This window comes from Hydra vulgaris, chromosome 09 (assembly GCF_038396675.1).
Source record: "Hydra vulgaris chromosome 09, alternate assembly HydraT2T_AEP".
Classification (NCBI taxonomy): Eukaryota; Metazoa; Cnidaria; class Hydrozoa; order Anthoathecata; family Hydridae; genus Hydra; species Hydra vulgaris.
This window is the reverse complement of record NC_088928.1, coordinates 41,063,313-41,090,818: the sequence shown is the minus strand read 5'-3', so window position 1 is coordinate 41,090,818 and position 27,506 is coordinate 41,063,313. Positions and strand designations below refer to the sequence as shown.

The 27,506-nt window shown below is 27.8% G+C and overlaps 1 protein-coding gene across 1 annotated transcript; it reads right to left on the bottom strand.

Moving 5' to 3' along the window:
- Positions 1-13,618: 13,618 nt before the first annotated feature.
- Positions 13,619-17,822, bottom strand: LOC100204051 (glutaminyl-peptide cyclotransferase). The gene is made up of 7 exons (XM_065805717.1): positions 17,411-17,822; positions 17,069-17,215; positions 16,684-16,968; positions 14,902-15,072; positions 14,564-14,663; positions 14,258-14,368; positions 13,619-14,144 (listed from the first exon to the last, which is right to left on the bottom strand). Exons 1-7 carry the CDS (start codon positions 17,540-17,542, stop codon positions 13,993-13,995), a joined length of 1,098 nt encoding a protein of 365 aa, XP_065661789.1. The 5' UTR covers positions 17,543-17,822; the 3' UTR covers positions 13,619-13,992.
- Positions 17,823-27,506: the final 9,684 nt, after the last annotated feature.

The following is a 27,506-nucleotide window of genomic DNA, read 5'->3' as shown; positions in this document are numbered from 1 at the left end:
TAAAATGTTTTTACACGAATGCCACTTCTGTTGTTAACAAAATGGATGAACTCATATCTCTTGCAACAGTCACAAACTCTCCACATATTATTTCAAATACGGAAACATGGTTTAATATTGATTCGAATACATTAATACCAAACTATCCATTATTCCACAAGAACAGAGAAACCAGAGGAGGTGGCGTTGCTGTTTATGTCATAGATAATATTAAAACCATCAAAATCAAAAACGTAAATGAAAATCAGGACTGCGAACAGATTTGTGTTCAAGTATCTATTGGACAAGAACAAATCCTTGTTGGATGTATTTACCGACCTTCGAACGCATCTACTACTCTTAATATCAATAATTCTATTAAAACAGCCATCAATCTAGTTAAAAAAAAACATAAATAGATCTACTGATTATGAGGGACTTCAATCATCCAGTCATTAAATGAACTCATCTTGGTGGTCTGTGTATACACAGAGATAAACTTGCAAGTCGTGAATTCATCGATGTTATGAACAACAACTTCCTAGTGCAACACGTGCACGAACCAACTTTTGCAAGCAACACTCTAGAACTTGTCATCACTGAAAATCCAACAAAAACATTTTCAACTAGTATTGGTCTACCTCTGAGCTCTTTCAATCTTAACCATCTTCACTCAACTCTGACCTGGAACTATAATATCAGCACATATACTCATAAAACTATAACGCAAACCAAAAGACCGAACTATAGACGAGGTAATTACAAAAAAATCACTTAAAATCTTGATTTAATCAACTGGTCAAATTTTTACAAAGATCTAAACATTGAGCAAATGGACTCAAAGTTTTGCCATGCTTACTTAAATCTGATTAAACTACATATTCCTATGTTCAAAGAACGAACAAAGATCCAACCTAAATTATTTACCAACGATTTGAGAAAAATAACTAAACTTAAATACAAGCTCTGGTTAAAAACACTCAGCTCGGCTAAACTTTAACCCAAAAAATCATGCTCAACGAATTTAATAGAATTGATTGACATTGTCTCACAAGTACTAAATGAAGGTAATGTAGCAAATGTTATATTCTTCGATTTTGCCAAAGCCTTTGATCTTGTCCATTATGACTCTCTTCTACTTAAACTCAGTGCGTATGGTTTTAAAGATCAGTTGCTTGCTTGGCTAAAATCTTGACAGGTCGAAGATAGATAGTAGTCATAAGTTCAAACTTGTCAAAATGGAAAGAGGTAAAAAGTGGTGTCCCTCAAGGCTCTGTATTGGCTTTTCATTATATTTATCAAGGACCTCCCAGATGCGATGACACACTATATCAAACTTTTTGCAGACGACTGTAAGCTAATAGGAATTATCAAAAGTTTGAACGATCGAGTGATGCTACAAAAAGATTTGAACAAAATTGTTGATTGGTCAAAAAAATGAAAAAAGAAGCTGAATTATGCGAAATACAAGTTGATGGTAATTAGGAAATTATCAGCAACGCCAAAAGTTCCTGTATATGATTATACAACATTTAACTAAAATGGATCTCTTTATTTTATTTATTAATTTATTGGTTTAACAACATTAGAAGAAAGGCGATATAGAGGTGATGCAATATGATATTTTAAAATGATAAATAATTTCAAAATTATTAAACAATATTACCCAAACACAATTCCAAGCTCAATCGATTTAGGGCTTTCCATTAATTACGTCAACAATTTTTTGGCAATTTTTACCTCCCCTCCCCCATGACAACAACTTGTCAAATTTTCAGAGATAAAAAAACTAACCATGTTAGAATTTGAAAATGCTTTTAAAAGCCTAAAAAGAAATAAAACAACCGGAATTGACCATATTAATAGCAACATAGTAATTAACTGCCAAAACGAGCTTAAAGTTCCTTTATTTAAAATATTTAAACACTTCTTAAAGGAAGGTATCTTTCCTGAAAAACTGAAAACTGCGAAAGTAAAACCTATTTTTAAATCAGGAGATACAAGTGAAATAGACAATTACAGACCAACATTAATACTTTCTACATTCTCTAAGGTACTTGAGAGAATTATGCACAATAGAGTGTATACTTTTTTTAAAGAAAATAATTTTATTTACTGCAAGCAATTCGGTTTTCAAAAAAATGCATCAACTGAACATGCAATCCTTCACCTAGTTGATGAAATAAAAAACTCTTCTACAAACGGAGAAGTTACATTAGGAGTATTCATAGATCTCTCTAAGGCTTTTGATACAGTCGACCACAAAATATTATTATCAAAGCTTAACATGTATGGCATAAGGGGTAGAACGAACAAATGGATAGAAAGCTACTTAAATAAACGTGTGCAATCTATATACTGTGAAGATAATAAACTCTCTAATCCTTCTATATTAAGTGTTCCTCAGGGTTCAATACTAGGGCCTTTGCTTTTTTTAATCTATGTTAACGATCTCTATCGGGAATCAAAAAGAATTTCAACTATAATGTTTGCTGATGATAGCAACTTTTTATCTCCGGAAAAATTATAAACGAACTGTGCGTAGAAATGAATCAAGAATTAGAAAAAATTTCTGGATAGTTTAGGGCAAATAAACTTTCTATTAACTCAAGTAAAACGAAGTTTTCTTTAGCAAACTAGAATCTCTCTATCGTAAACAGAAGCATGGTATAGGAGTAGTTAATTTTAAAAATAAAAAAGAACACACAAAGTCTCTTTTTGAACAGATGTCTTAACTAACATTGTTTGAACTAAATATATATAATGTTCAAAGTCTTATGTATAATAACCAAATGCAAAAAACTCTTTCAATTTTCTATATTCTTTATAAACAAAAGCCAGAGTATAAATACCTGTTGCGCACAAATAGTACCCTTTTAGAGCCTTAATGCAAAGCTAAGCTTGATCAATTTAAAATTACTAACCGTGCACCTCATATCTAGAATAAGTTTTTGTTACTTAATCAAAATATTATTGACTTTGAAAACTTTTAAAAAAAAATTAAAAAGAGTATTTAAAAGTATAAAAATTTACTTACTGATTTATTCTAAATTTGTTCACTGCTAGCTTCTTATATAAACTCTTATTTTTTAGAATACTTAAATATATTTTTCAAACATTGCGTTAGCAATAAACGTGGTAATATAAGAAAAGTAACAATATATGTTTGTATAATTGTTATCTTACATTTTTAATACAATTATTATGTAACAATTTAACGTAAAAATTTTGTAAATATTTTTATTTTTATATATGTATATATATATATATATATATATATATATATATATATATATATATATATATATATATATATATATATATATATATATATATATATATATATATATATATATATACATATGTATGATAATGTAAAGCGGTTCTTGATGATAAGACCTTTTAGTCAAAAAAACTTAGTTCAACTTTTAACTTATAAACATTTTTTAAATATATATAGCCATTTAAAGTTACAAAGACTTGCTCTGAACAAAAAGTGAATAAGAGTAAAAGTGATCAACTTATCGAAGAACTGCAAGTCGATATTATGCCAATAATAAAAAAATCGTTCTAATTATAGAACTTAAAAGAACAAATAGAAACATTAAAACTTTGATGGATGAGAGTATTCCTCGATGTTTTCCGAAATTCTTACTATGATAAAGAAATTATAACTATTGAAATTTTTGATAAGATCTTCAAGATCTTCTTTTACAAAACAAATTTATATTTTTAAGTTGTTATATTACGATTAGTAATTGCAAACTTAAAATATATATATATATAATTAATCTGAAAGATATGAAATATATATATATATATATATATATATATATATATATATATATATATATATATATATATATATATATATATATATATATATATATATACACTGTTTTTGCATGGATAACGTCAGAATTTAGGTATTTTGGGATAACGGTAGTAACCAACTTGCCTGTCAACTGACCTGCTCCTAGATAATGTTAAATATTTATTATAATATTTTTATCATAATTTATGTACAGTGCAGAGTCACAAAACGTGAATGTGCCAATCCTCCTTACTTTAACTTTAGACCTAATCCACTTCCGCATTGAATGCAAACTAATTCTAATAGAGTCTAGTATAACAAAATAATGCATTTGATAACTTGTATAAACAAGGGGTTGACAATCTTTTAAGGCCGAAGGTTCAAAGTTTATAATCTATAAAAGCGAGCAGCAGGTTGCCGATTCTGGTATAAACATTTGAATAATATAATGTAGATTATGTACTTACATAAATCTTTATTTGTTTTACATCAGGCCAACTAACACAAACTTTGAAAAAGTAATAGTGTTACGAGTAAACATCTCGCGTGTGCTCATTTAGTTCTGTATGTGTCAGGTATTTTTAAAGCACAACACGGTTTAAAAAAAGTAGAATATAGAAAATGTCATTAAAATACTTAGGGTTGGGTGAGTATGTAACACAAGGCTACAAACGATGCTTAATTTTTATTTTTTTTTCAAGTTTATTTTAGTTTAGTTAATTTTAGTAGTCAATAATTTAAAATATTTACAACAATCCATAATAAATTTATAGAGTTTTGAAAAATCATAAATGCTCGCTATGTTTAAATTACCAACAAAGATGTGCTGCATCAGGCACCTCTATACTAACTGTCTTACGATACTTGTGCACATCTGCGACACAAGTACCATACTTTAAGAACATAATGGAACACTGGAAACATATGTGGAGAGAGTTTATTTCCAGTTTTCGTTTAAAAATTCTCTTTTAACTAATTTAAATGTTCATCTAGTCGATTTTTGAAAATGTTGATGGAAATCGTGTCAATTACTATTTGCGGCAGGGTATTCCACTGCAACACAACGCGGTTCGTGGAGAATTTCTCTCTTGACATGCAATTGAATACTCTTTGCTGAGCAAGTCTTTGGTTATGATCAAGCATAATATACTTTGATGACGAAGGAAGATTGAATAATACGTGAAAGTTTATTTCATCAAATCCATGCATGAACTTGAACATCAGAATTAAATCACATTTTATTCTTCTATCTTCAAGTGTCGGAAGACCTAACATGAAAAGTTTAAAACAGTGCTACAAAAATCATTCCTGAGATTCAGGCGAGCAGTGGGCTGAATATCAGGAATGATTTTTGTAGCACGGTTTTAAACTTTTTCTAGCACTTCTATTTCTGAGTAACTTCGATTGCAAGTGGCAGGCCGTCTGATCCTGGTATGTAATAGTCTCGTTTTGATACCTTTTTTCTCGACCAGTATGCATGACTAGTAACTAAGTAAGTATGCATGACTAGTAACGAAGTAACGAAATATATTTAAAAAAGTAACGTTGTTGACGTCAATTTTTCTTGACCTCCCCCTCCCCCTTGTCAAAAATTTGTAAAATGCAAGTTTGTAAAAGTTTGTAAAAGTTCTAAACCAGTGTGACCACTCTTTAGAAGCTGATGCAGAATTGGGATTGCTGTTAAATTATTCCGGTCTTAGATATTTATCCATTAAAATATGAAGAATAAATTGTAGTGTAGTGAATTTAATAGTCTATAATTAACTCTAAGCTAACATAGAAGGCTTTATTCTTCATATAATAATATGTATACTAAAATATACAAACAGGTTAGTTTTAGTATACACATAATTAAACTCAACAAGGATAATAATAATTATAAGAATCAGCACTTTACAATTGTAGAGTTATGTATTTACACATAATTTACAAAATAATTATTAAAAATTATATTTACTTATTACAATTATTAAATTAAACTTACAAATTGTAAAGATTTATAACTATATTGTAACAAAAATATATTATAAAATAACACAAATTTTAACAAAATATTTTTATATTGAAATATAATATGCAATATTGAATTAAATAAAGAAATATTCAGAGCTGCAATCTTATTGCTTTTTTTTTGTTAGGAAAATTTTTAAAAATTTTTTAAAAAGGTGTTCTGCAAACACCTTTTTAACTTTTTTTTACCAGCCAACAGAACAGTACTTTCAATATGCTCCTCTAACTTTTGTTGTCTGGTAGGTAAAAGGTTAAAAAGTATTATACCTCTTTCATGTTTGTCAAAAGATATTTGACATAGTGCACTTTGCACGAGACACAAATAGCTAAATTAAGCTTATGACTGTTGCAATGAGCATATGTAGCTTTTTCATTCAGATTTAAAATACAAGAGGACAAACTTTTAGTGCGACCATCGATTGCTTCAACACCATCATATCAACGCCCTCTGGAACTTATGATATCTCAAGAAAAACCTGAAATACTTTTTAACAAAATATAAAATAATCCATGACTAATAACAACATTTATGCAATCTAAAAAACTGATAAATATCGTATTTTTACAAGAAATTATATTTTCTTGTAATATACCTTTCAAAGAGATTAATTTTGTATTTTCACTTTTTAGTTTAATTTTTTAAATTCATAATTAAGTGCCTTTTTAATCTAACCTTTTTAAAATCTAACATTAAGTGAAATTTTAAATATCATCAATAAACTTTATATATTTCAGGGTATATGTGTTCAAGGACATCCAACAGTGTTTTATATAAATTAAACAAAATACTTAATAATTAAATATTGAAAATCAAACTTAATACAAAGATTAATCATGAAAAGAAATAATGTTGGGGTTGTCCATTGGAGTATTTTGTCACGTATTAATTATTAAAACTTATTTCACCTCCTGATCATCGCAAAACAAAAGATTTTGATTTTACTTTTTATTTTACTTAGGGTGTACTACATTGGGGACGTCTAAAAACTGGTATTAATAAAGAAATTAATAACTTGCTTTTTTAACAAATCAAATAAAAATTTAAAAACATTTTTGATTGTTTAATATAATAATATTGGGAACATCCATTGATCCATCTAATTAAACATTATTTTACTTAGACCTCCAGATAAGAAATGTATTTTTATATGAACTTCAAAAACTCTAAAGAAGAATTTTTTTTCTTTAATTAGTGTTTATAAAACTTAAATCTGATAATAAAAGTCCTAATCTAATTTTTTTGACAGTTAAGTAAAAAAGTGTTTTTATATGCACTATTAAAATATTATATTAACTTTTTTTTTTCAAAATTAAATTTTGTTTTAGTATTTTTGGGTATGTCTACAGATATACTAAAACTACCCATGATCCAACCCTGCCTAAGGTAAAGAAAAATTCCTACAACTTAAATTAGGTACGTAGAATTCCGCGTTTTATAGAACCGATATTTGTGCTAAAATTCTGTGCCACGCTTTTTGAAGTTAGTATTTCGTCAGTGATGAAAAATCATATTTTGTTGTTTTATTTTATTGAATTATAAATTAACATAGATATTTTTCAGAAACTAGAGGAATTAAACTTTGTTAATCTGTATATTTGAATTACAATAAAGATTATTTTATTTGGATTTTTTAATAACAAAATCTTTGTTGTACTTCGTTCATTAAGTAAATCTTGAAGATATGCTCACTTTTTTTTCTAACCTTTCATTAACTTAAGTTTACATATTTTCTTTGCATCTGCCAAATTTCATCGATTTATTTTTAGTAGCAGATACCCTATTTTATGTAGCACTTTTGGTACCTAAATTTCATCTTTCCGCTTTAAATATGGGAGAAGTGGAGGGGGGGGGGGTGAAAAGAATTTAATTTGCATATAATATATCATATAAATTATTTGTATGATATATTCAATCAGTAGCCTGCACATGTAAACTTTTTTATGCCTTTGTTAGTTTTCACATGTATTAAAAAGTTGTATTAGTAAATATCGAATAAATTTTTTTGGAGATTCAATATACAATCCAAATGAAATTTAATGTATAGTCTTTCAAATTACATAATGGTGTAATTTTTTAAAGTGTTAATGCAAAATATTGGATACATTAAATAATTTCTTCACTATATTGGATTAAATAGTAGTTTTTTAATTACCTTTATTTTTAATGATTTTAGGTTTAATTGACAACAACAACAAAAAAATCAAAATAATGTGAAAACTTAGAGAACCAAAAATAAAAAGTGACATGTCATGCTGATTTGGCATGGAATGACCAAATTGCAAATGATGTGGTTTGCAACTTTATGATAGACGGCTCTGGCTTACGTTCTCGTCGTGTCTATCGTTAACAATGATTATTAAATTTCATTATTGAAACTTAAATTTTTAATCATTAACTAAAAGCCAAGAAAAATTAATTACAATTTTTCTTTCAAAATAATATTTAGTTTTACTTTTTTTTTAGATTAAAGAGGGAAACGGTTATAATGCTCTGTATTATAAAAGTATAGATTCTTTGATGCATCTTGTAATGTGGTAAAAAAAAAAAATATATACTAATATCCATTATTTTAAATAGTATCAGTTTAAATTTATTAAAACTATTAAAACACTTTTTAAATTTTTTTTAGGTTCGAAGGACGGAGGGGCGACATACGCCCCTTACCCAAAGTCAATCTTTATACCATTAATATATGTTGTAAAAAAGTGAAATATAATTTTTGAATTTTATATTAAATTGATTTATTTTAATAAAAATAAAGATATTTATGTTAATTTGTCATTTTTGATAATATGCTGTGTTACTACCATCACACCACCATCCACCCTTAACTCAAAAATACACATCTCATATTTGGTAATGGTCTGGAAGCAAATTTAATCAGTTTGTTGAATAATAAAATTACAAATTTTGTAAAGATAAGCTCATTTTGTTTTAAAAAAATAATTTTTTAGACGGTATAGGTGGTGGTTTGGTGCCCCCTCTAGCCCTCTAAATACTTGCTCAAAACTATTAAAAATTTGTAGTTCACTTTTACACCTTTCTTTTGATACAAAGTGGTAGGCGTTTTGATAGTAATTGACAAAGTTATAACAATTTACGTTAAGAATAACTTAATTTTGACCACAGTTTCTTCAAGAAATCCATATATCAAAAATTTGTTACTTAAAACCTTATAACTTTTTGTTGAATAGTTCGATTTTCTTAATTTTTTCGCCATTAAAATACTGAATTAGAGCTCTTTCTAATGATATATAACAATCTATAAATTAATCCATTTAAAAATTTCATGTAACAGTGTTACAGTAAATTACTAAACTGTTGTTATATTAGGTATGTTACTAACATACCTAATATAACAACAGTTTAGTAATTTACTTGAGGGGAGGTGATAATTTAGACTATTTTTAAACTATTTTTACATATTTGTATAACTAATTTAATCAGATAGTTTAAATAGAAATTATACAAATATCAACTAACTATTGATTAGTTTATAGTGGAAAAATTTCAATTACTCTCACTTAATACATTTGATCATACCATCTTACACTGAGCTATTTACAAAAGGGATGTAATAGTTCAGACAGATCATAATTTATATATTTTTTATTACTATAATATTTTCTTATACTGTCTTTCTAATATTACTTTTATGTTAACTTTATTTCTAAAATTCCTATCCACTAAGCATTTTTTCTCTTTGTTTATGTTTATCAAGGTAGTACGGACGTTTAGATACACTACTAATAGTCATAAACCGAAATCCTTTTCTCGTTTTTAATTTACGTAATAGGATAGAATAAATCATGAGGATGGAATAAACTAATACAGACGCACATTTTTTTTTAAATAAAATTTGGATGACATAACATTGAAAACTAATTAAAATTCGAATAGTATTTTAACATCTTTTTAAAAGCATAACAAACCATATATCAATAGAAAGCTAAACTAATGAACTTTTTAGTTAAATAAGTTTTTAATACACATCATTGGACAATAAGAAATGCAAAGTACTTAAACCATAGTTTTTATAAATAGTACTTAAAGTCCAAAACAAAACTCATTTAATGTATAAAAAGAACGTTTCTCTTCAAAAGACCTTTGTAATTACTTAGTTAAATATAGCTAATTATACGCTTCTACAAGTTAAATTTTACAGTGTTAACGCTGCATTATTTTACAAATTACGAACTAAATTTAAAGAAATTTTTTTTATCTAGGATTGCTCAAGATTTTTTAACTTTGTCAAGTAATAACTAATTATAATTACACATAATTGTTCATATTTGTACTTGATTATGTAGAGAACTAATTCAACTTTAAGAAAAAACAAATTATATGTGTTTAGAATGAAAATTTATGCACAAAACAGGATAATTAGTTAAGCATGTCCAAAAGCCGCTACCATTTGCTTGCGGTCATAATAAAAAAAATCAGACGCCGCTATCAGCGGCTTGCGGCAGGGAAAGAGTTATATTGAAATTTATTCAAAGAATCAGAGACAGACAGAAGACGTATCTAATACTCTGTTAACCAAACGTAAGCGAATGAGTGTGATGTGTTAATTGAATATGAGGGCGATCGAGGGAACATGAGGAATAGCGAACAGATAATATAGATAGTTAAGCGCCAAACCAGCCTATACAACAAAGTTGAAAAAAATTAGTTTATGTTAAAAAATGATTTATGTAGTGTTTCTTTGCAAACACCAAAATATTATAAGGGGTCGTCCATAAAGTACGTACGCTCATAGGGGGAAGGGAAGAGGTCTTCAAAAAGTGTACGAAAGCGTATGGGGGGGGGGGGAGAAAGAGAGGATTCGATTTAAAAGTACGTACTTCGATTTTCTAATTTATCGCAATTAACCAGTTAATCAAAAGAAAATTTACATTCTGACAAAAGATCCTAGTTTGCCAACATAAAACGATGAATGGTATGGAGAATAGAGGGTATAATTTCCCTCTATGCACACACATGTATAGGCGCCCTCAGGATTTTTTGATGTTCCAGATAGGACACTTTGACACATCGTGCAAACTCCAAACTTAAGTTTGTTTATACCTATGCCAAATGAGGAGGCCTTGAAAACATTTAAACTTTGCGTCAAATTATCTCATTTCAACATATTCGTTGTATAGGCTGGTTTGGCGCTTAGTCATTCATATACAATTTTGTTTGTTGTATTTGTAATTTAAAAAGAAAATATTTGCTTTATTTGGAAAACACAACTCAAGTTGTTCATTATCTCTCATTTTATTAATATAAACATAGACGAGAGACAAGAAGCAGGAGCCGCTATCTAATAAAATAACAACACTACATGTTGCTTTTTCCTAAAGCCTGTGAGTGCTACGCTAATTTGCCTAGCAGTTTATGCTCAATTACTTGATATGGAAAATTTCTCATCGTTATGTATAATATATTATAAAATTATAATTTTACTTGAGTTAGATTTCTATATTTTATAGGCAGTGGCCTAGTTTTGCCGAGTGCCTAGCGCCGGCCCTGGCGACATTGGTTAGTAAGGAGGCATGTCTTTCCTGATTAAATGTTATTCCGCGGTGTTTTTTGGAGCACCTTAAAACTAATTTTAAAAAATTTAATAAAATATCTATCAGTAATCATCTTTATCAAGTAGAGTTGAAGAACTTTTTGCCATCCTTTGTTGGTTTGGTTATTGTTGGAGTGAAATTATTTTGTTAAAGAGTATTTACAAAATATTTAACGCTCTTATTTGTCGCATTGTTCAAAAAATTAATAATCAGGTCACCGATGAAATAAACACGCGTTTTATTTGCTTTCGTTAAAAACGCGCGTAAAAAATTTTAAACTATTTTTGAAATTGCTTGAAACTATTTTAAATTATTTTCAACATTTCGAATTAGCTCGACATTGTTTTCATCAGAAGCTCGAAATTTTTATGAACTTATACATCGCACCAAACATTTAATATTTTGCCTATTTAAAGTTGAGTTGGCGAAAAGGTCAGTTACACGTCGGTAATTTAAAATTTTTAAAATTTGCTTACGCATAGTTTCAATGCACCATGAATCACAAATTTTTTCATTAACATCGAGGTCATCGAGTATGATATAAAATTGATATATTGAAACTCGTATTGAAACAATTTGTGTCGTCAACCCAGCAAGTTTTTACATTGATATAGTATAAAAATGCCTTAATGAAAGAAAGTTAACCGGGTATGACGACTTATGTCCACGGGTCCTTAGTAAATGTGCAGCTACCTTTGTTAAACCTCTTTCGCTTATCTACAAGTGCTTGTTTGCACTGGTGTAGTTCCCGATTTGTGGAAAAAATCTAGTGTAACGTCTATTTTCAAGAAGGGGAGTAAACTAAATGCATCGATCTACCAACCTATTTTGCTCACATTCATTCCATGCAAAATGATGGAAAGTATTTTTCAAACAAGTGTAATGGAACACTGTGTTGCATAATGGATCAATTACTCCAAATAGCATAGCTTTGTTTATTGCTATGGTTGCGTCTCAGACCTGTTACAAACTTGGAAGCGGTTCATCGCAGCCACGCAGTTTACGTCATATAGAGAGATCACACGTCATATAAACAGACTGCGAAGGCATTTGACAAAGTGCCGCATAAACACCTCTTTTATAAGTTATGAGCTTACGGTATTTAAGCACGCTCGTAGACTGGATCTCGTCTTGGTTACGCAACCAAAATCAACGATTGGTCATTATTGGCATCACATCTGAATGGCAGTTAGTCACTAGTGGCGTGTCTCAAGGGTTGGTCTTGGTCCCATTGCTCTTTGTAATCTTAATTAATGATCTACTTGAAAGCATCACTCATCATATGAAACTGTATGCAAAATTATTCTGTAAGCAAAATTATTCTAGTTGTATTTGTTTAAATTACGAAAAGTTATTTCAAAAGTTTATTTACACCTTGTTTACATTTTTCTATTTTTTGCAATTTTTTCAAAAATTCTAAACTTCATAACTAAAGTTAAACCCATGACCTAAAATCTTCACGTTTTGTTTATTGTAGTCATTAGTGCAACGGTTACATAATAATGATGATGGCAAATTATAGTTTTATACAATATAATATGCAGTAACATTGATTTTTAGTGCAATCTTGACAAAAGATGTAACCAGTATGCACATTTTTAATAACAGCTGTCGTGAACGTTTTTAATTACGTCATAAAGTTTTGTTTTTTTTACAAAAAAAGCATGGATAGTTAAGACAAATTTATTTGTCATTTTTATATTATTGTTTAAAAAAAAATTCCATCAGTGAAATGTATTTTAGTTACAATTTTTAATAGTTGAACTACCTTAAAAATGATGGTTTAAATGTCTTTTTTTTTTTCCTTTTAGCCTTCATTTGCTGCAGCGCCTATGGAATCTTTTTTCCAATCTTATTTAAATACAAACCGAAGAACAATTAGAATTACACTTGGGTAGAAGGTGGGCGTAGCAGTACAAAATATACAACTTTTATTGCTAATTGAGTGTAAAAGGACACAAGGTATTTGTACCAGTGAAAATGATTCCCACTGACATTCGGTTTCTAACTTCTAAGCGCCATTTAAAAATTCGTTCAAATACATTTCAATATATGAGTTTTAATGTAAATAAAAAGTTTTAAAATAAAAAGATAAAATAAATACAAACGCGTATAAAAAGTTTTAACAACAAATTTTAAAGATTATTGCTTCATGTTTTTACTATTAACGTTTGGATCGTCTAAAACTCATTCAACTTTAAAAATTAATAAAAGTTACACCAACAGCAATTAAACTTTATCTTTAAATAAGTATCGTTTTGGTTTAAAATTATGTATCATATAAACAAAAGTAGTCTACTATGACAATATATAAAAAAGACTACATATAAAAACTTTGGTATCAAGGATAGCTGTGAGGGAGAGATATTGCTGCATAATTATGACGAATATATATAGTGTTTTCGTAAATATTGTTACACCAAAGAAAAGTAGTGATTAAATAAAATGAATTAATAAAAATCTAAATGCCTTTTATAAAACTATAATATAAATATAAATATAAAAGAAATAGTAATAATAAAATTAAAATGTTACGCAACAAATTTAAATTAAATAAAATTTAATTTATAGTTTGTTAACAGAAAAATTTTTTTTTTTTTTTACTATTAAAACAAAAATGAAAAAAATGATCACGGAGAAAAATGAAAATATTCAAGGGCAAACTGTCGGAAAATCTTTAATAGATTTTCTATTGTCTTTGGATCTAGTGCGTCAGCATCGTCTTCTAATGTGTGCCATTCTTTTGGAAAGGGTACTGGAATAATGTGAAGTATAGGCACACCTAAAAAAAAACCTTTTATATAATCAGTAAAAAAATTTAAATATCAGGTAACACTTAAACACCCTGATACAGTAAAACAATAGACCAGAAATAAAATAAAAATTAACATTAACCTTTTTCTAAAAATGGAACATGGTCATCTTCAATAAATATGGAGCTAGGAGGAGAACCAACAAAATAAGGACTTTCGTTGTTAATATCATTATTTTCATGTAGCTGTTTTTCTAGAAAAACATAATAACAAAAATTGAAAAATGCGGCAAACATTAAAAAAAGACTTACAACTTCTAAAAAACATGTAAATAACACTCACAATAAGAAACATATATCAAACAATATGCTTTCAATTTTTTATCCATTTACAAAAGTATTTATTCATTTTAGAAAAAAATAGAAAATAATGATAAAATTAAACAAACCAATATCTTGTAAATTTTTGTATAAAGCAGAGGTAGAATTATACATATCAAATATATGCGGATCTTTTGCGCCAAGCAAGTCCAATAATATAAATGCATCCTATAATATTATGAAAAAATAAATATTAAATAAAATTATCAACAAATAATAACAATTTCTTTAATCTATGAATAATTTAAAAATTCTGAAAACGCTAAATCAACTGGCAAAAAATACAAATAAAATCTATGAAAACTTGAATTTTTAACCATTTTAGAAATAACAATCAAATAAAAGTATATAAAATGATGCAAAATGACGTCACTAAGTGAACTACTGAAACAAAAAATTTAAATACCAAAGATTCCAACATTGTGATTGACTTGGTTGTAATATCAGAATTCATTCGAACTTGTGTAGATAACTTTTGAGCTAGGTTTCGAGCACCATATATAGAATCACTTTTATCCCATTTAACAAAAGCTTCCTCTCCATCCAAAAATAATAGCATTGGTGAAACCTCACTGAGCTAATTTTAAAGTAAAGATAAATATTAGAACTTTAGATTACTTTGATTTTAGGTCAATATTTATTAATTAGTTAAAATAGGTCAAACTTTAATTGAATATTTTGTACCTATTTATTATAATTTAAATTTGATTTTATTGTTTTATATTAGGTATATAATATATATAAATATAAATATATATTTTTAATTTTTACAAAAAGTAGAATCTTTTTAAAACTTTTATAAAACATATTTTGTCTCTATCAATAGATATCACCAGGTAAAAAATGACTTATAAATCTATAGCTGGTGAGAACCAGCATGGCGTAAGTCAAAAAAATAGAGTCTAAAATTAAAAAGAAATGTTCTATTAAATTTGAGACTGGTGCATAGTGTAGGTTTATGTAAAGAAACTGGGAACTGTTTTTTTTTTTTTAATTTGTAGATTTCTCTACAGTAAAACTAATAAAACTATAAAAATCTCAAACTTAGAAAATGTTGAAAACATTTAATTGTTTAAAACATCATTCTGATTCTCGCTGGCTCATATATAAAAAGCTGTTTAGCTACAATTAAAATTTTTACATTTTTTATTGACAAATGTTCCTATTGATACATGATAATCAAATGCAAATAGAAAAATAAATAATAATAAGTTAATTACATATATTATAAAGATGAGAAATAAAGCAAGTGATTCAATAGATGATATGATGGAGTACATCTATATTGTTATTGTTATGATGTAGCTCTTTACTTGGGTGCTAAGTGAGAGTTTTTCCATATGAATATAATTTCTGTCTTTAATTCTTAACTCTTGTTGCACCATGTCTGGTGGTTTCACTAATCTAACTAGCATATGTAAATAGCATAACAGCTAGAGCATACAAATTTGTATACAACAAAGGATTTAAAATAATGAGATAATGATTCTTTAATGAAAACATACAGCTTGTTTTTAAAATGTTTGAAAACTAGTTTTACTCAAACATTTTCTTTATTTTTTACTGTGAGTCTATTTTTGCAATGTCTAGATGAAAGCCATAGATAGACATCATCAGGTAAATACTTTTAAATTTCTTTATGAAGTTGAAAATTAAGAGAAATTTTACCTATATAAAGCAAGTTTGAAATAATGTTTATTACAATTTTAAATTATTAAATAATTTTAAACTATTTAAATAGAAGAGAAATTTTTTACTTTACTTTTTATTTTACTTTAAATTAAATTTTTTCATAAAAAAAAAAAAAAAAACGTTTTTTAATTTTTAATAATAAATTTTTTGAGAAAAAATTAATTTTTTTCATTACAATAATTTTATGAACAAATTTTAATTCTATTATCAAGACAATCAATAAGATTTTAAGTTCACTGCATTAAATCTTCTTAGTTATTTATTAAATTTGTATACAGCTTTCATTTTAAAAAAACATTAAAAATCAGTATTGTTAGTATTCAACTGTTTTTACTTTTAAATCAGTTAAATATTAACAAAAAACAATTTAGACCCAGACCCATAAACTCTGCTAACTAGACTAAGTTTAACAGAGCCTGTGATTATGCTGAATAAAAAAAATCAAATGTTACTGATGTATGATGATGTATACTTTCATGACATAATAAAGACTTACTTTGCTATTGTTTAAATCCTTATTATAACTTTTAGTCAAAATGTTTGCTAAATCAAGTAGCATAGCACATGGAACAGCTGAATCAATAGCACCCAAAAAGTACTTCCCATTAACTGGTTTCATAAGCTTTGAATCGTAGTGTGCAGCAAACGCCAACTTTCTTTTTGCTTTAGGATTAAGTGTCGCTAAAATATTAGTAAACTTTTTGTCTCCTAAAGGAGTTGGTGAAGTGAATTCATCAAGTTGAACATCCCATTTAAATTTTGTAAGAGTATTCTTTATAAACTAAAGCAAATAAAAAGAAAAAAATTGTATTTAAAAAGCAATAAAAAGTTTCTATTATTCAATAAATTTATAAAATATCAATAATAAGAAGTAATTTTACTTCTTTAACTTCATGGTGTCCAACTGTCCCAGGAACTCGAACTCTTAATATGTTTTTGACAAAGCTTGTATAAAATGTTGAATAATCATTTAAGTTTGCCAATCGCTTAGACGCTTGTTCGCTTAGTTTCTTTAATGTGTGTAACCTCTGTTAAATAGAAGTGTTTCAAAAAGAAAACAATTAAGGTAGAAATCTTAGGCAAGATTTATCAAATAAAAATATTTCAAAAAAGTCACACCACACAAATAAAACTATTTATTGTATACGAAATTTTAAATCTCAAATGGAAACAATATTTAATTGAAAATTTAAAATGTAAATCCACATAATGATATAGCATACTTTTTGTAAGTCTTTTTCTTCGTCATAGTTATTGTTAATTTGAAACTTATTTGTTTCAGCTCTTTTAATTTTCGCAAAGCAATACCAACTCATGCAAAGATAAAAAAGATTGAATAGTAACTGTCTTTTCATCTTAAATGCCACTGGAACAGTCAAAGCAATCAACTAGCCACGTAAAAAAATCATCAGTTGGAAACACCCAAAGCAAACCTTATTAAGTTGCAGTAAAAAAAACCCAGCAATTCATTGACTTTCTAGTTGTTACTTTTTGTAAAGAAATCTGAAGAAAGATAAAATACGTTAACATTTGCATGCGCTATTACAACGATATAGTTAAATTAATTGTTACAACTACCGCTTAAACACAAATTCAGCTGCTCTTTTAAAATGCCAAAACAAATCACAAACAAGCGAAGTTTTAAAGTTAATTTTATTGGTTTATGTTTTTGATGCTTCCGTTTAGTCTGGATTTCAAACAAAAGTTTTTGCTAAGTACCCCTGGTGACAAGGCCAAAAATATAAATGGAATAATTAGCTTTGTAGTATTTAGTTATAGATACACCGTAAAAAATGAAAGAAAATTAAATTTGTTAACTTGATAAAAATTGAAATGAATAATTTATTATTGTTATATTTAAAATATCTCATTCAAGGAAAAATAATAAAGTAAAATTGTTTATTCTTTATGCTTCCCAGTTGTTTAAAAAGTTAATTTTACAAAATAATTTATTTTACTAGACTTTTTATAAAATTACGGTATTTCGTTCGGTGATAAGCATTTGTTTTTTAAGAAAACCTTGCACACACAAAAAAAAAAAAAAGAAAAAAAAAGAGAAAAATTGAGAAGCACTATATTATGAATTAGATAAATTACAAAACTAATTAGATATACACAAAATAGAATTTATTTGTTTTTATTTTAATTACATGAATATTTCAAAAAGGTCGTATTAACAACCCCTAAACTATAGCCTATTTATTGTCATCAATATTATCTAGTATGGTCTAATTAATTTAAGGATTTTTACAAATAAGGTAGTTATCTTTTAATTGAAATAAATGATTGTAGTATTTATTAAAAAGTTCTTATCATCAATTCTTATCAATAATTGTTCTTAAAATTTAGGTCAATATTTTTAAAGTCATTTGTTTTATATTTTTAAAATATAAAAAGATAACGTTTTAAGAAATGATAAATCGATGCTGCAACATTTTCTTTAATTTTTATTCTTATTGATTTTAATTTCTTTAGTTTAATAATACTTTTTTAAAAAGAATACAAAACACTTGTACCTAACTGGTATTTTTTTTTTAATTTTTACTAATTTAATGATTTAATTTTTTTTTTACTAATTTAATGATTTAATGCTATTCTGAAACAGTTTTTTTTTCAGCTACGCGTTTTGTATGTTGAATAAACTTTAAACACTCATTAAATACTTTATTTCAGAAGCACAAACAAATAAGCATCCAAAAATCTGAACTATACTAAACGCAAAAGTTTAAATAAACATTTTAAGTATACAAAAATCGTAATGAAATTAAAAAAATCAAAAAACCCGTCAAACTGAAGTAGTCTTCAAATATAAGAAAGTATTTTCAAAATAAAATAAAAACTATATTGTTTATGTGATTAAAAAGTAAATTATGATATAATTATTAACGTATGTAATGTAATTTACTTATGTAAATGCGAAAACCTAACAAGGAAGCAAATAACAGAAACAAATATTTTTTTAAGCTTGTGAATATTGCGTTATTAATGTTACCATATATTTTGCCAAATATCAAATTATCATACGCTGCTTTAAGAAAAACTCAGACGATAAAATTTTTATTAAATTAACACTTTAGACATAGTCACAAACGGAATAAACAAGATGAATAATTTAATATGTAGTTTTAACACCGGATGTTCGAACATTGTAAACAAAGAATTGTTTATGTTCTTAAATAATTTAAAATAATTTAATACAAATCATTTTATCTTTTTGTTTTAAATTTTCTTTTAGTCATAAAATTTTAATCATTTAAGTTTCTTCCTTCTGCGTGAGTGTACGCATATATATATATATATATATATATATATATATATATATATATATATATATATATATATATATATATATATATATATATATATATATATATATATATATATATATATATATATATATGTTGTAACCAAAACTTGATTTTCTATTTTAAATAACTGTAAATTTAAAAATTAAAGATAAGTTTGACGTCGTTACTAATATTTCTGAAAAGTTCCGATAAAGCTTCTAAGAAACTAACGTTTTATATAATTATAATTCCTCCCTGAATTCAAAAAAGAATTCCAATATTAGCTTTAAAACATCCTGAAACTAAACAAACAAATAAATATTTCATAAAACGCGTGCAGGAAAAAATAATGAAAAGTGATTTGAAACGTTTGAAATAAATTTTAATTTTATTTTTTTAACTTTCCAATTACTTTTATAACCCAATAATATTAATAATAAAATAATATTCGGAAAAGAACTAAAAAACCCAATAAAAATTTAAAATTTAATTTTAAACAAAATATTTTTAAAAAGAACTAACAATCTTTATATTTTTGGGTTGATTTTATTTAAAGATAACAAAAACAAACAAAATAAAAACTAAACAATTCAATTAGTAAATTAACGATAGAAGTCTTCCGTAAAGTACTTACGCAGTTATGGGAATAGGGGAAGGGGCTACCCTAAAACGTACAAATGTGGACATGGGGAGGGGGTGTTAATTACAGGGAGTACGTATGATGTTTGACTACCTCTCGTTTTTTACTAAAACCCTTATAAACTAAAACTTCGTTTTTTACTAAAACCTAAAATCAATATTATGAGAAAGAAGAAATAACTAAATAACTAATTAGTTATTATAATAACGGAGAAATGTCGAAGTAACTAATTGATTTTTTGTTTTTAATGTTTTGAATAATTTATGCGTAAAAGAAGAAGAATACAAGAGAAAGTTTAAAAATTAAAAATCTCAACAAATAAATCTTTAAATTCTAATAATTTTCAGTAGCGTTAAAACCTCTTTGGCTTCTTTTTCTTTTAAATTGTCACCCTAGCCCTTTTGCTTTGCTCTGATGGGTTTCTTTTGCGTTTTCACATTGTTATAAGCTTTTTTAGTGATGCGTTTACTCGTGAAATATCCAGTTCTATTCATTCTCTTCCAACAAATATAGATTTTAGTACACAAGACAATATTCAAGGTATTCAAAGCCTTGTTTACATTTTGTGCTTCATTATGCATACACTTTTCCAGCTCATCTGCCATTAAAGCTTTAAAAATTGGAAGGATGAAAAAGAGTTTAAAGAACCACTTGAACACTTGAAGGGATCATATAAGATCATAAACATTTTGAACGGTAGCTAAGGGGAAAAATCAAAATTAAAATATTAAAAATACCTAATCAAAAAAGTACAAAAAAATAAATAAATAGTAATAATTTTTTTAAATAAAAAAAACTAATATAGTGTTTTATAAACATCGCGCAAAACGTGAATTGATATAATTAAAAAGGAGTGAAAGTGATGAAGCATTTTTTGGTCTTTGAGATGTTTATACTTATGTCAAATAAAGATGCTTTACGAAAAATTGCTGTGTTTAAGGTGGTCAACCACAATTCAAAACGTATTAAATCTTTTTTTTTTTTGAGATTTTATAAAAAGTGATTTTCTTTTATTTCAATCATTGTAGAACATAATTAGAGTACATTTGTCGAATTTTTGTACATAAATTGGTCTAATTCATCTTAGGAACGATTAGGGTAGACTTTGTTTACCTAGCAACGCCCATAGCAATCTTTTTTTTTTTAAGATAATTTATTAATTCTCACTTCAAAAATCGATACACTTAGTCAAATTCCTTTGAAATTTTGAATTACAAATTCCTTTGAAAAATCACAGTTTACTTTAGGCGTTTTTATAGACTTATCTAAAGCCTTTGATACCATCAATCACATCATTCTCATAAAAAAACTGAAACAATATGGTATCACCGATGAAGTCTTGACATTATTAAAAAACTACTTAAAAAATCGTAAACAATTTGTTTACATTGATGAATCTACCCCTTCAAATGTTTTAGAAATAGCCTGTGGAGTTCCACAGGGTTCCATACTTGGACCACTATTATTTCTTATTTATATAAATGATCTATATAGAGCCTCTAACTTAATGACAATAATGTTTGCGGATGATACCAATCTTTTTCTATCCAACAAAAGCATCAATTATTTGTTTCATGATATGAATATTGAACTGAAAAAAATTTCAGACTGGTTCAAATCAAATAAACTTTCGCTAAACATTGAAAAAACCAAATATATTCTCTTTCATCCAGTTTCAAAAAAGCATATTCTACCATGCAAAATGCCTGTGCTTATTCTTGATAACATTCCTATAAAAAGAATCACGTACACAAATTTTTTAGGTATCATTATAGATGAAAATCTTTCGTGGAATGACCATATCGATAACTTATGCCATAAAATATCCAAAAGTATTGGAATTCTTTATAAATCAAGAAGTATTTTAATGAGACATACTTTAATTAAGTTATATTACTCTTTGATACACTGTCATATTAGTTATGGCAATGTTGCGTGGGGGAGTACGCACAAAAGTAAGTTAAAACCTCTCCATTGTCAACAGAAGCATGTAGCACGTCTTATAAATTTAAAAGATCGTTTTACTCATGCAAAGCCTCTTTTATTTAACATGAACATTCTTAATATTTATGAGGTTAATATTTTCAACGTTCTTTGTTTTATGTTTAAATGTAAAATTAATGTATGTCCAGTTTCATTTAGTGATTTATATTCATGTAAAGAAAAAAACAAATATATACTCCGAAATAATAATTTTATACGACAACCAAAATGTAAAACAAGTATCGGCAAATCCTGCATTCCATTCCGTGGATCATTTTTTCCGTGGAACAAAATAGTCTTAAAAAATTTTGATTTTACTCATGAATGGAGTTATCCAGTATTTAAAAAAAAACTAAAAGAAATAATTTTTAAAACTGATGACATATTTCTTTATTTTTGAATGCTTTGTTTTGATGGCTTCAAAAGATAGCTTTATATTTTAGTTTTGAATATATTTGACCACTAACGATATTTATATTTTTGACAAGTCAAGAGTTTTTATCTTGTAACTTTATTTTATTGTATTTAACGTTCTAGCGGTTCTCGATGACAAGACCTAGTAGTCTTCTGCGAGTCTCCGCGTTCTTTATATTAAAATATATATGTATATATATATTTTAGTATTTATATAATATATTTTAACGATTTATTTTAACATGTAACACGAGTTTTATTCAGATTGTAATAAAAAAAAAAAAAAAAAAAAAAAGTCACGGTATAAAAAATAAACACTGTTAATTCTTGTATGGCTTTTTGGTAACTTTTTGCAATATTTTAAACTCCTTGCCGCGAAAGTTTGATGTATAACACTGAAGAATGTTGTTTAAAGTTAAGGACCATACGTACGCGTCTGGCGCGTACAGTAAGCGTTTAACGGTAGTTTAGCGCGTTTCGGGTTTGTACGCGTTTGTGTACGCGTTTATATATTAAAAAAAAACAAATAAAATTCTTTCAAAAAATATTATTTGAAAGACTTTTAATAAATGAGTTTTCTAAAATATACAGTATTGTGAAAAAGTTAAGAGCCACAAAAAAAACCAATCATAATTTATTTTTATTTTTAAATTTTTTTTTAACCGAATATATTTTTCTGGTAAAAAGAATAATAATAATAAATTTTAGAAAATAGACAAACAAAATAAAAAATAATAATAGTGATAAAAACTTTTAAACAAATATAAAAAATGTATTTAAAGTTTTATAGGTAATTTTTATTTTAAAAAAATTGTGAAAAAGTTAAGAACCACAGAATAAAAAACGATAATTTTTACCACCTAATACCGCGTAATTCTACCATGAATTTTTAAGCACTCATTTATACGATTTGGCATTGAGTCTATTAAATTCTCTAAAATATGTTTGGGAACATTTCCAAGTATTGCTGGTAAAATATTGCGCAACTCCTCAAGGCTCCTTGGTGCTTTCTTGGCAATCTCTTTATCAAGCCAACTCCAAAGATTTTCAATGCAATTTAGATCTGGGCTATTTGGTGGCCAAGTTAGACGCTCAATATTTTTACTTTCAAACCATTCAGAGACAATTTTAGCCCTGTGACATGGTGCATTGTCTTGCTGAAAAATGAACGGAACGCTTTGCTCAAGTGCATCAATTGACGGTAACAAGTTGTTGTTTAAAATATCGACATAATAAGTAGAGTTGAGTCGACCATCAAATAATTTAAACATACCGAGACCATAATATGTCATGCAGCACCATATTCCAACCGACCCGCTACCTTGTTTTGTTCTTTGAACGATACAATCGTGATTATATTTTTCTGAAGACTGCCTGCGAATCATAATTCGGTTTTTTCGGTTATCAACCTCGATATTCATCTCATCAATGAACATTACTGTCCTCCATTTTTGTTTAGACCATTCTTTGACGCTTTGGCAAAATTCTTTTCGCTTTTTTATATGTCGTTTGGTAAGTCGCGGTTTTAGAAAAGCTTTTTTCCATAATACATTGTTAGCTAATAGTTTCCTACGCACAAGTGATGCCGAGGCTTGACGTCCATTTGAAAGCTTCCATTCCCTTCTTAATTCATGCGACGGCATGGTTTGATTTTTCTTTGCCAACCTGATTAAAAGGCGATCATCATTGGGTGTCGTCAAACGCGGTCTTCCAGAACGATGGCGATCAACGTAAGATTTCGTCTCTTTGAATCTTTTGATGATTGTTAGCACCGAACTATGTGATCGCTTTACTATTCTTCCAATTTCGCGAGCGGATTTACCTTCCTGGTGAAAATGCACCACTTTTACACGATCTTCATAGGTAATAGCTTTTCTGCTCATTTTTTCAAAAGGAAAGAATTTTTTTTTGTTTGAAATTAAATACTTTTTTTAAAAGTATTTAAAAAAATTAATTTTTTTCAAATGTTTTTATTGGTTCTTTGGTAATAACTCAGGTCATTAAAAGAATATTTTAAAAAAAAGAGAAAAATAAATTTAAAAAGACGTTTCCGCCGCATTTAGCACAAAAAATTCTTAACTTTTTCACAAAAAAAATATAAAAAAAAATTAACACATAATATTTAATCCTTATTTTTTATAGGTTCTATTAACTAACTTTCAAAAAAAAAACTTTTTTCTTTTTTCTCATGCTATATTTAATATGTTTGAAAAAAAAAGACTATTTTATTATCTATGGAATAAAAATTAATTAAATTTATTTGAAAATTTTTTTTTTTTTATTTAGTGGTTCTTAACTTTTTCACAATACTGTAGTTAAAGAACTGTCTGCAATTGCAGATCATTGCAAATCTATCAAACACAAAATGGCATTGGATGCTTCTATATCGTCAAACAAAATTACAAAGTTGATGAAGAGTCGGAGCTTTTGGGTCATCCATAAATGATGTCAGTAAATATAGGGGGGGGGGGGAGGGAGTGCTGGAAAGTTTGACACTAATTGACAATGGGGAGGGGGGGTTGAGGCCAAAATGATGTCAATTTAAATTATTTTTTTAGTTTTAATGAGAAGATTTTAACGGTATTTACATCTACTAAATGGTATAGAAATGATGTTTTGTTTGTGGGAAATTAATATTAAATGCGGGCAATTTGATATTATATTTTATTAAATTATTTATAATATAATATTATAAATTAATATAATAAGTTTCCCACAGACATTAAATAAATAACAACTACTAACGTAAAATAAAAAATTACTATCGTTTTATTAATATATTCCCATTTGACTGGGAATCATATTATGTTAGAAATATTAACTCTTTGTATATAAAATTCACAATCGTTATTCGCTCCCTAGCGGATTATTAAATGTGGTTAAAAGTAAACTCATAAAAGTAAACTCATAAATTTGTCATTTTTTGAAATTAAATTGTCGTTATTTCAAATACGAAACTCTAATTGTTCTTAAGTTGATTGTAAAACGTAATACAATGCAAACACAAAAAGTCTATTGAAAATTCGAAACGCTAATTTCTCCCTAGCGGGTTGAAGAAACTCTTTTAAAAAGCTTGCGCTAACGATGAGCCAAATCATTATTCCGATTGTAATGTAAACGTTACTAATAAATCAATTTTAAAATATGGATAAAACCGCAATACTTAACTTATTGATGGTCTCGTATGGAAATGCTCATCCCGATAAAAAAAAAGGCTAATATCCAGAAAGAAGTCTATAGTATATGGAATTCATTAAAAGAAGAAAAACTGGTGCATAAGGATCTTGAATCAAGAGTAATGTATTTAATCAATTTATTTAATGAAAAGACAATGAAGCTAAAGAGCAAGCAATTATCATTTTGGGCGATACTCAAAAACAGTCTGCCCGTACGTATACTCCACTTGAAAAATCAAAAAAAATGCAAGAACAGTGGCTCAAGATCGACTCAATTCTGAGATTGCAGCCTTAAATTGTGAAGTTGCTGGACTGAAGACTAAAAAGAGAAGTGGATTCATTGCTGAAGCTGAAGAGGATGAATTGAAAAAGAAAAAGAAGACACTACCTCATCTATGAAAAGAACTGGCCAAAAAAAAGTATGATCAAGCTCAACAGAAGAAAACTAGAAAACTGAAAAAAGCAAAAATGGAGGAAATCTGCTTGGAGCATCTAGAAGTCAAAGAAAAACTAAAAATCAAAAAGAAACCTGGTCAACCGTCCTTAGAAGTAGATCAACCTCTTCTTTTGAAGGCAATTATGGATATTACTCTCCATGGTTCGTCCACTGATGAAAGAAGTCGGTCAGAGGTTCTTCGGGTAATGATAGCTTAGCTATGTTTGTTAATATTGTATTTGTTAGAATTTTACTCTTAATTGGTACTTGCACTATTGTAAATATCCTTGAAATCTTAACAACTACTTTCAAGATTTGATTTGAATATAATTTACGAAATCAATCCCGTTTTCTGTAAAAACGTTAACTATATCCAAATGTATTTCTTTATTATTTAGAGCATTAAAACTCTCGACGAATTGACATCCGAGATGAACAAAATTTGATTTGCATTCAGCAAAAGCGCTCTCTATACTCGTCTACTTCCGAGAAGTTACGGAACATTAGAAGGCAAAAGGCACGTCAAAACAGTCCCTGTTAGATTGATCAGTCCTCAGAATGAACCTCATTTAAAACATGTTGACGGACTCTTTTGCAGTTCAACTATAAAATATGTGGAAGAAGTTTGTTCTATTTTAGGGCCAGATGAAGTGTGTTTCATTAGCCAAGACGACAATGCTAGAGTGCCAATTGGAATCACAGCAGCCAAAAAACAGGCGCTGTTGTTGATGCATTTGGAGTACTCTCCCGGACCACGACTGGGTCGTGGCTGCTAAACACAAGCTTATACCATCTGTATACGCTGGAATTACGATCAAAAAAGATGGTCTCGGAAAAACAGATGCTGTTATTTATTCTGGACATACCTACATTGCTGATCGATCAGGAAAACACGTATCCTCGACCGCCTTCGCTCATGGATTAGACTTTCAGCGGCTCTTGGATATTTTTTTTTTTTTTTTTTTTTTTTTTTTTTTTGTTATTTCACCTCCCCAAGGCCCAGAAGGCCACTACAGATGAGGAGGCTACTTAATTGTGGTTATAACCCTCTCTCAACTCTATAACTCCGAAACACGAACCTTGACGAACAAGGCCGCTGCGCGGAGAAACAAGTTGAGCGCGGTACTACCAGGGACGTGGTGGGGATCGAACTCGGAACCTCTCGCTTATGAAGCGAGCGCTCTACCACTACACCACTACCGGATATCAAAGAATTCGACTCTATTACCTCAAACTAATATGGTTAAGCCTATCGTTGTGTTTAGCGTCGATGGAGGAACCGACGAAAATCCCAGATACCAGAAAGTAATTGAAATCAGGATTCACCATTTCTTAAAGAATAACCTTGACGCTCTTTTCATCATGACGAACGCTCCAGGCTGC